Genomic DNA, 13,663 nt, shown 5'->3' on the forward strand with positions numbered 1-13,663 from the left:
GAGAGTGAAACCCTATCGGCAGGGCTGCTCCAGTGCTATGGACCAGGCCTGGGGGGGTCGGAGAGGGGGTGGGGGGTGAATTGAGTAGGGGGTATAGAGGGAGGTGGGTGTGGTGCTTTGAGTTCAGAGGTTGGCTAAATGAACTGTACACATGGCTAACACATCTATCTGTTAGAATAAAAGGAAAAATATAAGTACTGTCTGATATGAAGATATCAAGTCTACAAACTGATCTGTTGGCATTTTGGAATAATTTTATGTGAACATCTCAGACTGTCACAACGCAGGGGTCTGGACATCCTCATGAAATGTTGAGCATCAGACTCTGGTGAATTTTTATGCATCAAATTAAACCTTTTCTGCATCAATTTATGGTGGAAATCTCTTTATTTATGAAAAGGAAAACACAAGACTAAAGAAAATACTCCAAGCAACTCCGTGATAAGGTTGTTAAAAAGCATAAGTCAGAGGATGGATAAAAGAAAATGTCCCTGAATATTCCTTGGAGTGCAGTTAAACATGTACGTAAATCTGCTGAGAGCTGGTCATCCTCAGAAACAGAGTGACCGTGGAAGAAAGAGACGAGTGAGGAAGGTCACCAAGACGCCGACGGCTCTTCTAAAGGAGTTACAGGCGTCATCACAAGACAAAGATTCTTGAAAAAGTGACAAAGAAAAACAACTGCTGAAAAAAGCTTGTGTTAAATCTCGACTAGACTTCACCAGAAGGCACGTGGGAGACTCTGAAGTCGACTGGATGAAGCTTCTTTGGTCATTTTTGCATCAGACTAGAAGCAGCGTTCAGTGGACACCAAACACTGCACATCATCATCCCCACTGTGAAGCACGGTGGTGGCAGCATCATGACGTGTGGATGCTTCTCAGCAGCAGGTCCTGGAAGGCTGATAAAGGTGGAGGGTAGAATAAATGCAGCAAAGTGTAGAGAAATGCTGGAGGACAACCTGCAAGTGATCTGCGACTTGAGAGGAGATTTGTTTTCTGTAACCGCTAAGGCACAAACTGAGAAAGAATTTATATTTAGAGAAAAAATATCCTGTCTAACCAATGAAACCTTTTTATAGGTTTCAAGGGTCAACACTAAGAATATGAATAGTTTACAACATACCACAGGAAGCTATTTAGTGAACTCTTTACAGCCCCTTCCTCCATTAAAAGGACAGAAGGAGGATAAAACCAACTCAAGGAGGGAGTTTAACCAAGCATGTTGGTTCCTTTAATTGTATGAACCAGTACTGATACTACATGTTAACCAACAGCAGGTCTGTTCATGCTTGTTGGGTTAATGTTCTCTTGGTAGTTGTTCCGATGCTCAGGTGTTTTGCAAAGTTTGCAAACATCACTTTTCGTCTTAAGCCCAGATTCTGGGGGGGAAAAAACACAATTAGTGTTTTGCTTTTTTTCAATCACAAGGAGCAAATCTTAAATTATTCATCCTAAAATTCATTGATTGGTTGAATTATGCAGGATGCTTTTTAGTGAATTCTTCGAGCTACTGACTCGTGAGTCCCGCCTTTCCAGGCTGCAGGTAAACATTTCGAAAACACGAAAAACATCACAAGAGAAGAGAAACTAGGTTTGTTTGCCTCCGGGCATTTATGCTTTTATTGATGTGTTTTCCTCCTCCTCTGATAGTCTCTTTGTACATCCTCCTCCACCGAGCAAACCTTTGGGTATGATGAGCAACTTCAAGCCTGGTTTGTACCTGGCAGGAGTCACACCTGCGCCACCGTGTCATCAGTCTCACAAACCTTTTTAGCAGCTTTTATAATTCACTTGCGTTGCATTTGTTCGCTGTATCCGTTGCATCTGCGTGACAAAACAACAAACGCTTTACATTTCAGAGAGAGTTTTGATCATGAGATAAAATACAGTCGTCTAGCCAGCTTCGATCATTTGGAATAGAAAGAATTTCCTCAATTTTAAAGCAGCTATAATGCAAATGTTTGTAAAAGCATTGCATCAAATGAAGGGCGTCTCTCATAGGAGTGAATATACAGAGTCACCAAATGAATTTGCAGCTGTACTGTTGTGACACAATACAATCAAGCATATAATGAGTTAAACCAAGTGCTCACATATGCTGCAATAATATAATTTTTCTTTATATATTTTAGAATACATAAGCACATATGTTAATGATGAAAGTCTGAAAGAATATAATTGGGATCCATGTGCAGTGCTGGGAAGCAGAGGGTAGCTAATGAATTTGTTCTGCTTGTTAGCTCCACATCCATCACACAGTCCCACAATCCTCCTGGAAGGAACTGTGTGTGGCCATACGATAGATTGATTGAATATCTGGTGACCATTCAGCAGCAGACACAAAGAGACAGATGCAAAAGCTTGCCTCACACAGACTGATAAGGCAGATTCTGGGTGCAGATTGGGAGCTGTATTCATGAAAATACACAGCTTCTATGCCTCCGTCGATCATGAGATTGACTCTATTTGTTGTACTCTCTGAGCAGTTCATAATAAACCCTCAAGTGGACCAAAGATCGCTGTTGTCTGCTCGTTTTCTCCTCAGTAGAGTTCAGTGAATGTGGAAGTCAGAAAATGCTCCACAACACTTTACAGACCTTTATAGTGAGTTTCAGCTCATTGTTTAGCTGTTTTGGTCGACTGTCACACTCTCGTTGCATAAGTTTAGTAAAAAAAAGCTCTCCATACATTAGCTGCTTGGTCAAACATGGCAGAAAGACACAGCTGACAATAAGATGGTAACCAAAGTGTAGTAATTAGCAGCTAAAGAGACGATATTTCTGTTAGGAGTTGGTTGAGACCAAACACGAAGCTAAAAGACAGTGAATGCTGAACTAACATTCATCTATTGGACACAAAAATGACACAAATGAACGGCAGTGCTGCTTCAGAATTGCTGGATGTTTTCATAAAGTCACCAAATCAACCTAAAAATCTGTTATTACAGCATCGAGCAGCTCTGCAAGACTGTATTTAGACAGAACGCTATCATCAAAACGACAAAGACAATATTCTAGAGTTTAGCACATGTAACGTTTACTATGTTCACCATTAGCTCAGTGTGTTAGCACGCTTTTTTAGTTTTCTATTTTGCAATAAATGGAAAGTACAGCAAAGAATTATACAGAATACACCTAAAATCTGATTTAATGAAGCTTCTGGTGAAGACCAAATTTCATGACAGTCCATGTCGACACATTTCACTCGTGTAAAACACAACCTGTCTGCAGCAACACATCATCAGTCGGGTCAAACGAACCTGCCTCACGACGGTCTAATCCCAGCTTCCCTATTGGTGGGTGGACAATCCAACGCTTGGTGAATTCTGCCTCACGGTGACAGGAAGAGCCGACATCGAAGGATCAAGAAGCGACGTCGCTATGAACACTAGAGGAAAAGTCACCAAGTTATTATAGTTTCTTGTGGAGGAACCATGAAGGTCTGCACTGAGTTTCATCCAGTGGTTCGTGACTTATTTCAGTGTGGACGACCAAGTGTCACTTCACTCCAAAGAGCCACACTGCTGTGGAAGTCCTGAAATTAAATAGGTCAAGTGGCCTTGATACAGAGGTATGTGTGTTTGTTTGTTTGTTTGTGTGTGTGTGTGTGTGTGTGTAGCTAGGCTGTAAATCCATCACTTAGTGTGTTGGTTGTCACTCCAGTTGCTTCTTACAAATTTACCTCCACGAATACGTCATTCAGCCAAATAAATCAGTTCATAATGAATCTGAAAATAACAGAGAAATGGTTTTCTGAAATATTAACAATAATAAGTACATTGATTGACATGAGACGAAAACAACCTGCCCCCAAACCCTGACCCCTGACCCCAAACACTCGACTCCGTCGCCCCAGAAACACGGTGTGAGGAAAGAGCTTCTCTGGCAGAGCGGCAAGAGGAGAGAGGATGTACGAGGTAGCGCTTCCCCTGCACTCTCAATCACATTGTAAAAAAGCCATCAGAATTAAGAGTTTAGCACCGGGCCAAATAGCTGGAGATTAACGGCTCCAAAAATAGGTGAAATGGGTTTTGTGTGTGTGTGTGTGTGTGTGTGTGTGTGTGTGTGTTTGTGCAACTGAGCAGGAGAGGAATTAACAGAGACGACGAGGGGAGGGACCGAAAGAGAGAAAGCTGTAGAACTGATTCAGTGAAATGGCCAGTAGTTAAAAAAAAGCACTTCGGTCATTACTGTAGGGGCCGTTTATGTATTTCTAGACTCCACGTACACGGGAGGTTTACAGGAGAAAAAATATGCTGCACGCCGAAGGGATTTTTGTGTGTGTTTTCCCTTCACGCAGCACAGCAGCTAAACTTACCTACGAACCTGAACGGAACTAAAGTTAGCAGCTAAAGTTAGCGACGTCTGTCACCTGATCCCAGTCAGGGGTCAGAGGTTAGATCCCTCTCCGTGGCCGTGGTTGGGTTTCACAGCTCCGAGGCCATCAGTTGGCTGTCATTAAACTGCTCTGAAATGTAGGCCAACAATCCTACAAGGACGTCGTCAAATGTGGTAATCAAACATTAAAGCGGAGAAACGGCAGGACAGAATATGGGGATGCGTGGATTTGAAATGTTTCTCCTCCCTGTCAGAGAGTTGGGTTGTGGTATGTTTGGGTATTCACACTTAGGATGTAGAATAAATAACATAAAAGAGTCAAGTGCATATAACTGTTAAGTGTTAATGACATTTTACCAGTAAAAATCTGAGAGGCGACAAGCCAGGAGGCTATAAACTGTCGTGGTGCAACATGTCTGGATGGCAAATCCTACAGCGCCTCCATGTGGTGGAAGTTCAAACTGCTACCAAAACCATTTTCTTGATGCCTAAACTAATGACTTTGAATGTGACGTCAATACTGGCAGAATCGGGAGAGAACAATTGAGCTATTAGGGGAGCCGGTAGATGCGACAAAGAGAGAAAAGGGTGAAAACTAATGGTGGTGGTGGTGGGGTGGAGAAGGCGACACTGGGCCTCGGTGTGGGAGCGGGTGGTGGTGACGTGGGTGACACAGGGAGAGACAGAATGACAGCTGAGGTGAGTCATGTCTATTTTTATTCCGGCTGCATGTCTCCGTGGAAAAGAATCACAGCTTAACAGACATGTTATACTGCTCTTGTTTCATATTCAACAGATGAGAAATCACGTCTACTGTAAAAGGCTTTTCCCGTCTTGGCGACAGCTGTGCTCCTCACCCTATGAGAAACTACTAAAAACAAAGCACACAGAGCGCGACTACAAAATGGCACTCAGAAACACAAATCCTTAGAATATCTATAGCAGAAGGAGGAGGAGGAGGAGTAGCTTCTAACTGTTAGTAATACAACTTCTCTAATAGGATACATAGGATGCTTACAGACTGTGAAGCTATAAGTCAAATCTGCACATGTTAAACGTACCATGTCACTACATCTGTGCTTTTCTTTTCATCCCTTCTCCATCCTCAGTCTCATCGTTACACATCCTCTGTTCTTCTTTTTTGTTTGCTCAATTCTCCATCATTCAATACAATATTTACAGATCTTCGTTTCCCCCACATCTCTTTCTGACCTTTCAGTCTTCAGTTGATTTCCATTTCTTCAACCTCTCTCAGGTCTAATCACTACATTTCCTTTTCAAAACACAGTGTTCCCTTTATTTACTGTAAAACTAAGTGTATTGGATAAGTGAGTCCACGAGATTAAATGAGAAAACCGCTACATGTGTATTTGTGATGAAACACGTGGCCGATAGCTGCAGATCTGAGTATCAGTAACACAATGCAAAAAACACTTGTTTCAAAAATGTCGCTCTAAGCTCCAACAGAGCTCTGGCTTATAACGTCCAACACAAGAATCTGTTCAGTGCGCAGTGGATCCGGGACGCCAGACACAAGGCTGCAGGCCCAGGTTGGAAGTGCTGAACCTGGGCCTGGGAACCCTGGTGGGTTGAGTGCTGCCGGATGCCTGGTGAGAGGCGCCAGTGGGACCCAGAGGACTCAGATCTGGGGCACTTTTGAATTGCCTGTTTGCCTGTGGAGCGCTGGGGGGCTGAGGGTGGGAGAAAGTAGGGGATTGGAAGGTGGGAAGCTGAGGCAGCGGGGCAGTAGGGGCAGGAGGCATTGTGGGGGATAGAGGTGAGGCGGCCCACTGAGGCTGGTACGGTTGGGGTGGAGGCTGGTAGTGCTGGTAGGGGGCAGCGTTGGCAATCGTTGGAGGAGACGTGACGTCAGAGCGCCACATTGGTTCTCCAAGTGTGGTGGCTGATCGAGGTACGATGACTTTGAGGGCGGGCCCTGTGGCCGTCGGTGGGGGCGTCGAGAAGCGCTTCACCTCATACACTCGTGCCGTCTTCTGAGGACCACCTGTCTTTTCTCTCTGCTGCTGATAGGCGGAGGTGTCCTGGGGAGCTCCGCCTCCATAGCTGAACAGAGAAGAGTTGAGCTGGTAGGGCTGGTGGCTCATTATATCCATCTCGTTCATGCAGGCTTTCTTCCCTTTGGATGCAGCTTTCCCAGACTTTGCCACCTCAGGTTTCTTCTGGGCCTTAGGGGGACAGGAAGGAGAGAGCAGGGGGTTGTAGCTGATGGGTGGAGGAGCACGGATGTTGGACGAGTACTTCCAAGTGGCAGGGAGGGAAGGTGTGGGCGAGGGCTCCCTTGTCTGGGCAGGAGAGTAAGGAGCTGCAGCGACAGACGGAGATCGCTCCACGACGTACCGATCCATCCTGTTCTGTCTGCGAGCAAACAGCTGGCCTCCTTTCCCCGCCAGCTGTGGCACCTGAGGGGCTTGTGGTTTTGGAGCTACAGGGGGTGGCCTGGGTCCTCGCTGAGCCTGCATAAAGTTGCAGGCCTCTGCCCCCAGCCTCAGCCAGTCCTCTTCAGGCCCTGACTCATGGCCTGCCTCATTACTGGGCACGATTCCAGATTCAGCACCGGGGGCTCGCCCATAGTGGTCATCCATGTTTTGGATAATCGACAGCAAGTCCGGGTTTGGAGACACATCTTTGTTCTGGACTGCGCTGAACATCGGCTTCTTATTGCTACGGCGACGGGCCTCATGCAGGATGCCGGTGCGAGCGGCCGGGACCGAGATGCGCTGCTCACGTGTCACCAGCGAATCGGCGGCAGGAGCCTGGGGAGGTGGTGTAGCTGCCATGGAAGCACTGGGGGCAGGAGTCCCTTCCATGTTATTGTAAGGATAGACAGACGGAGATGGAGAAGGTTGGGACGGAGGAGGAGCGGGATGGGTGGGCTGTGCAGGGAAGGAGACCTGAGTCAAATCAGGCGGATGTGGAGGGGAGATGGGAGGAGGTGACATGTAGGTGGAGGGAGGTGGGTAAGCAGGAGTAGGAGGAGAGAGATATGGTGGAGGAGCTGGAGGGGAAAAGGTCTGAGCAGGTAAAGCTTGAGCTACAGATGGAGGGAGGGGGGTGGACGGAAAAGCGTGCGCTGCAGACTGTGGAGTGAATGTTTGTGGATTTGCTGGCGGCTGACAGAAAGGTGCAGAAGACAGAGAGGAGGGAGGCGAGAGAGCTGACGGGGGAGAGCTAGCAGAGGGGGGAGTGTTGCTGCTGTTATTTCTTGGAGGGATATACAAGGAGGTGCTAGACACGGCTCTCCTCGCATCTGGCCCTGATGGATGGTGAGTAGGTGGGATGGTCACCATGGAGACGGCTGCCACTGGTTTGGTCGCCATGGTTATGGCCGTGGGTTTGGGTTGGGGAGGGCGGAACATGACGGAGGTCACGGAGGCACGAGAAGGGGTCGGGCAAGGGGTGAAGGGGCGAGCGGTGCGGTTCAGAACACCAGCGTTAGGACTGAAGCTGTTGTGTGAGTCCGTCACTGGGCTGAGATCGGGGTTAGGAGTTGGGTTAGGGTTGCCGTGTTGCCCATTCTGACTTCGAAGGGGCGTCTGACACGGAGGGCTCAGAACAACGCTGGCCCGACTGACAGCTACTGACCCTCCGTTGGCCAGAGCTACAGCTGGAGGAGACATGTGCGCAGGGCGGTTACTGACCGGCTGCTTCGCGACGCTGCTTTCCAGCCTTGAGCCCTGATAGGCTGAGCTCTCCAACCCCGAGACCTCCAACCCTGGGCTTTGACCGGCAGAAGTCACAAGTCCTGGAGTCTGATAAGCCGAGACGTCCAGTCCTGGTCTCTGATTGGTTGTTGGTGTTGTCGGAGCAGTTGGCGTGGCTGACGGGCAAGCAGAACTTCTCCTGTCCAGCAGGTCTAGATAACCAGTATCCCACGTGGGGTCAAACGATGCCGAGAATCCCTCTTCGTCGACTTCTGAGCCACTTAGGATGGAACTCCCTCCTTCCTCTTCAGTCTCTCCTCCTGTCTCCCCTTCTGTCTCACCCCCTCCGTCTCCCTCAGCTTTGCCGAAGCAGGTAAGCGTGTACTTCTTGGCTCTCTGCCGGCGCTTCTTGAACATAAGCACCCCTTTGGAGTTGGGGTTGGGAGCATCAGTCAGCAGCGATGCAATAGAGCGGCATTTAGTGCGAGCTTCTTTCACCTGTTTCTCCACCACACTCTCCCCGCGCTGCAACTCTGCAAGACACAAAGACGAGAGAGAGAGAGAGAGAGAGGAAATAAATGTGCTGAAAGAAAACAAACCAGAGAAGCAGCGATGGGAAAACAGGGCAAGCAGCAAATACTGACAAGTGTGATGGCCGAGTAGTGACGGATTCGTACAGCGCTGTCACGGTGAAGAGCTGCGATGAGCATTAGCAGTGACAGACAGGAGAGTGTGTTGTGGATTTACAACAAAGAATTCCTGCTGCTCTCCAGAGTTGAGTCACACACTCCAGGAAGGTGAGATCACAGCGTCTGTCCAGTGCAAATCCTCCTTCGTGCTACCGTGTCTATGTGTGCTTGTATTACTCATGCAGCGGGGACATAAACCTGTTTACTCAGTCACGTTTTTTTGGACTCGCATCCTTTTCGAGACGACGAGCCCGTCCCCGTAGCGTGAATCAGTATATTTGGGCTTGTAGGCTTGGTTCAAGGTTAGAGCAAAGTTCGGATTAGGGTGTGCCTTAAAAAAATAAAAGCAAGTCAGTGTAATGTCCTCTGGAGTGATGGAAACACAACTATGTGTGTGTGTGTCTCTATCTCTGCTTAGTCCAAGGCTATTTGAGTCTTTTTAATATCTTGGCTCACCTCACATGAACATGCTCACCACATAGCTATAGACTGATGCAGCCTCTGTGCTCACACAATCATATTCTGTGTAACTTTCATACAGTCAAGCTTCCAAAGACGTCACGAAAATGTAATGTCAACAGCAAGACACTATCCTGATAGCAAACTGTCGGTTGTAAAGTTCAGATGTTCTCGCAGCAAAACTAACTATACCATCTACAAATCTTAAGGTGAGAAGGTTTTAAGGAAAACTGAAAGTCAACGGCCAAGCAACGGTCAGGTAATTGGTCATCAACCATCAATCCATCCATTTTCTTCCACTTATTTAAGGTCAGGTCCTGGTGGCAGCAGGCTATTCTTTCCAGATGCCCCTTTCTCCAACAATGTTGTCCAGTTCCACCTGGGGAATCCCAATATGTTCCCAGGCCAGATGAGCTATGTAATCCCTCCAACGAGTTCTGGGTCCACCCTGGGATCCGTGCCTGGAAAAGCCGCAAAGTCACCCAAGGGGCAACCCTATTACATACCTGAGCAACCTCAGCTGGCTCCTGTTGACACAAAGGAGCGGTGGCTGTCCAAGCTCCCTCCAAATGTCTGAGCTCCTATCCTATCCTATCCTGTCACTAAGGCTGCTCCAAGCCATCCTCCACATCAAACCTATTTCGGCCACTTGTATCCACGATCCTATTCTTACCCAGTCGGGCTCTGGGCAGTGACCAAGATGGACTCTCATCAATAATAAACAACATCAAGACACTTAATCTCCCCTCACTTGTGCCACCAGAAAACAAAAATATCAATATACTGGTTGCATTGGAAGACGAGTCAAAGGGTTCACCAAAGTGGTTAGGGCTCATCCACTGGAGACCACAAACGTCTGTCCAAAATTCCTTCCAATAGTCGTGGAGATATTTCAGTCTGGACCAAAGTAGTGTAGCAACAAATCATCGGTGCCATCCCTAAGGCCACGCTGCCAACAGGGTTAAAATTAACTCCACAAAATGTAAAACTTTTGTTCTGTTCATCGTTAAGCTTTCAGTCGATATCAGAAACATTTCTTCTTCGTCAGGTTGATGAGATGGGAGCACATCTGATTTATGTTTAAAGCAGAGAATAACCAAACATACACAGTAACTTCAACACATTCATATCTGAGGTAACAATGGAAAATAAATAACAACCAAGCTTCTGAAATGAAAACAAAACAACACTCTGTTGCCTCTAATGGACCCATGTGTCCATCAGACTAAAGGCTGCCGTGGCTCTTACCTGCGTACACAGTGTGTGGGGCTGTGTGTCCACCTGCGTCTGAACCTGAAGGAGATATGAGGTCCCTCATCTCACCGCTGTGGGAGTGCGTGTCCTTAACCTCCCTCAGACCCTCCCACACTCCCAAACAGCGTCCGCTCTGACTGGGGCACCGTTTGGTCACTGTCTTTCAGCTCTTCTCTCAGGGCACAGCCCATGTAAAGACCTTTGTCTCTATCCAGCAACCCCAAACCAACACATGATGTCAACCCTCTATTCCTGTCCGTCTGACGGCCATCAAACACCTGTCCGGTCTCTGCCTCGTTCATACACACACCAGGATGGGAAGACCACCCATCGTTTAGCGTCGCCATGTATGTGTCTTAATGTGACTTCATAAACCCAATTATAGGTTATAAATGAAAGCGTGGCCGTAACTCTTCGCTGATTCTCCGCCGCTGACATCTCACATGCAGACACACAACTCTGTAGCAGCACAGCGACTTTAACAATCCGGAGCCAAAGGTGATGTGTGTGTCTTTGTAACATGAGAAAGGGTAGGTCTCTGGACGCCACAGTCGTCATTCGTCCTCCAGCAGAGCCGTCATCATGCAGCAGCAGCAGCGGCCGGTCAGGCCTGCAGCCTCTTGTAGCGGATGACAGACGCTTCATTAGTGCAGCGTTCAGTCAGAGGAAACCTGAACTCAGTTATTCAGTTTAATCATGTTTATTGCCTTGTTAAAATAAGTTTAGCAGAGGAGGTCCATAAAACTGTCTGAGTTAAAGGAATAGTTCAGCAATTTTAGGAAATATAGTTAGGATTGATATCACTTCCATACACTGTAAAAATAAATAAATAAATAAAATAGTAATAATAAATGCAGTAATTCTTTAAAATGTTTCCTTTTAATTTTACTTTTTTTTGTATTTTATTAAATGTGCAAAAATAGGCTCTGAATTTATACGTCTACATTAAAATAACATTGAAAACCTATAGCTGTCATTATTATTTATTATAAGCAAATATATTGTAATTTTACAAACATTTCCTGTTTTTATTTAATCAATACAACTGTCGAATTCAAGTTTAAATATGGAGCAGTGAGAGCACCAAATTACAAAAATAATTCAATAAAAGATTTTTTTAAAAAACTGGAGATAAAAGGAAGAATAAATATAATAATAATTAATTTAATATTACTTTTTATTTTTTTAAAATATTTTTTTATTTTTTTATTATTATTTAAAAGTTTTTTCCCCTTTTTTTTGGCTTTTAAAGCAACATTTAATTTATTCAAGTAGGAATGTTGTTGTGCGCACCTTTTTTGTACATCTTTCCTCTCCTTTAAATTAAATGTCACTTTAAAAGCAAAAAATAGAAATAAAAAAATAATTAAAAATATCTTAAAAAAATAAAATTAAAATTAAAAATACATTTAAAAACTAAATAAATAATATTAAATTGATTTTTCTTATACTCATTCCTCTTTTTATTTCTGTATTTTTAAAATTCTTTTATTAATTTATTTTTGTAATTTGGCGCTCTCACTGCTCCATATTTAACACTTACAAATATTTTAAAAATTAGATAGAGGAGATATTGGTGCTGCAATCTTGCACGTATTTGTTTGTTAAATGAGGATTATCTTGTATAATTAGTTTTCACAACAAAAATGTTGAATAAATGTGTTTTTATCTGCATGTTATGACTATAAGCACATCAGGTTACCTCACAAAGTGTCATTCATCTTATAAACTCTATTGTTCTTCTGTAAAATGCTGATCCCGTGTAGGATTAAGGGGAAAATGATTGTATTTTTGTTGTTTTTCATTATTTTTACTGTATTTTTGCTGCTGTTTTCTCTGTTGTTGTTTGGTTTGGGTTTAGTTTTTTTGTGAAGCTACAGTCTAGAGAAATAACTGAGAATGAGGTGCAGAAGTAGACGACAACAACTTCCCTGGCTTCAGCAAAATGTAATTACAGCACTTCTAAAGATCACTAATGAAGATATTTCTGTAAAATCACATACGACAGTTTTGCATCTAACCTCTTGATACAAAGCAGCATCTAGACTCTGTGAAATCTACTCTAATTAGACATTTTTGATATGTTTCTGACACCTAAACAGAATAAACTGTCTTGGAGCTTACAAGGAACAAACAAAGATTACAGAAGAGTTTTTAAAAAAAAAACATCATTATGTTTTTACAGTTTTCTTATTTTCTAACCCAGTAATTATCTCACGACCCCTTAAGTTCATGTCGCAAAAAGTTTGTTTTTAAGTTTTGTTAATTCATTCTTTAGCTTATTAAATGTCAAATTATCATAACTTCTCTCATGCAGAGAGGACAGCTTCAGAGCTACAGTTCAGCCCATCCAACAAAGAGATTCAGTTCAGCACAAAACAAAAGAGAGAAAAGCAGTAAATCCAGCGACTGTTTGGCTTTTCTCCTGATTGATGGCTGCAGTGATTAATCAGTTACCTAAACTCTTGGATGCATTTTCTGTCAGTTGACTAATCAGTGAATAAACAAACAAACACACACTCGTACCACAGCCTGCACTGACACACACACACACACACACACACACCACATTTGCAGCTGGTCTGTAGGTCAGAGCTGCATCCAGTCCGTCAATCACAGGCTTCAATCCCTATAAATACAGCCTCCGAGGCGAATGCTCAAGATGCTGACAGGAGGGAGGCGCTGCTGTTTCAGGGCAGGAGGAATACCTCTGGTGGTGTCTGGTATATCTCACCCCATCGCCACCAGTGCCCGGGTGTAACCAGAAACGCCAGTTACAGGGAGGAACCACTAGAGGGAGACCTAGCTGAAGGTTTAAGGCCGGACGGTGAAGTGCAGCAGAGACACGGCGGGAATGTTTGGAATTTAAATTAAAATGCAAAAACAGTGGTGGTCAGGACGGAAACAGCTGCACTTCGGTGTTGTCCTCTGACTTAATCGCAGATGCTGGACGACAAACTCACATCCAGATTGTGAAACGATTGCTGGTTGGAAATTTGAAGTCGTATCTACATTTATAAAAGGCCTATAATTAGACATTATTCCCAAAATAGCTGGAATATTTAAAGCAGGATTGTGTTCTCCTCTTGACAAATGAAACTAATTATTTTTCTATCATTATTATGTTTGTTTTATTAAAAGAAACCCCATAAATCTGACTTTTGACTCACATAAATCGATTATATAGCTTTAAATGTCCCGATTACTTTTTAGGACCTAAAGTCACAGCAGTCATTGCTGTCGGTGATGCCTGTACTAAT

At 44.6% G+C, this 13,663-nt stretch overlaps 1 protein-coding gene across 1 annotated transcript in view; it reads right to left on the reverse strand.

Annotated features, from left to right (window-relative positions):
* Positions 1 to 5,034: 5,034 nt before the first annotated feature.
* LOC103371336 (synaptopodin 2-like protein) overlaps positions 5,035 to 13,663 on the reverse strand; it is a 12,264-nt gene continuing 3,635 nt past the window's right edge. The window contains exons 4-5 of the mRNA XM_008300633.1: positions 10,398 to 10,563; positions 5,035 to 8,534 (exon numbers count right to left, since the gene is read on the reverse strand). Of these exons, the coding sequence (XP_008298855.1) occupies positions 5,842 to 8,534; positions 10,398 to 10,563 (2,859 nt within the window). The 3' untranslated portion in view covers positions 5,035 to 5,841. The remainder of the gene's footprint in view (positions 8,535 to 10,397; positions 10,564 to 13,663) is intronic.

Source organism: Stegastes partitus, unplaced genomic scaffold (genome assembly GCF_000690725.1).
Source record: "Stegastes partitus isolate 25-593 unplaced genomic scaffold, Stegastes_partitus-1.0.2 Scaffold1566, whole genome shotgun sequence".
In the NCBI taxonomy this organism is placed as follows: domain Eukaryota; kingdom Metazoa; phylum Chordata; class Actinopteri; family Pomacentridae; genus Stegastes; species Stegastes partitus.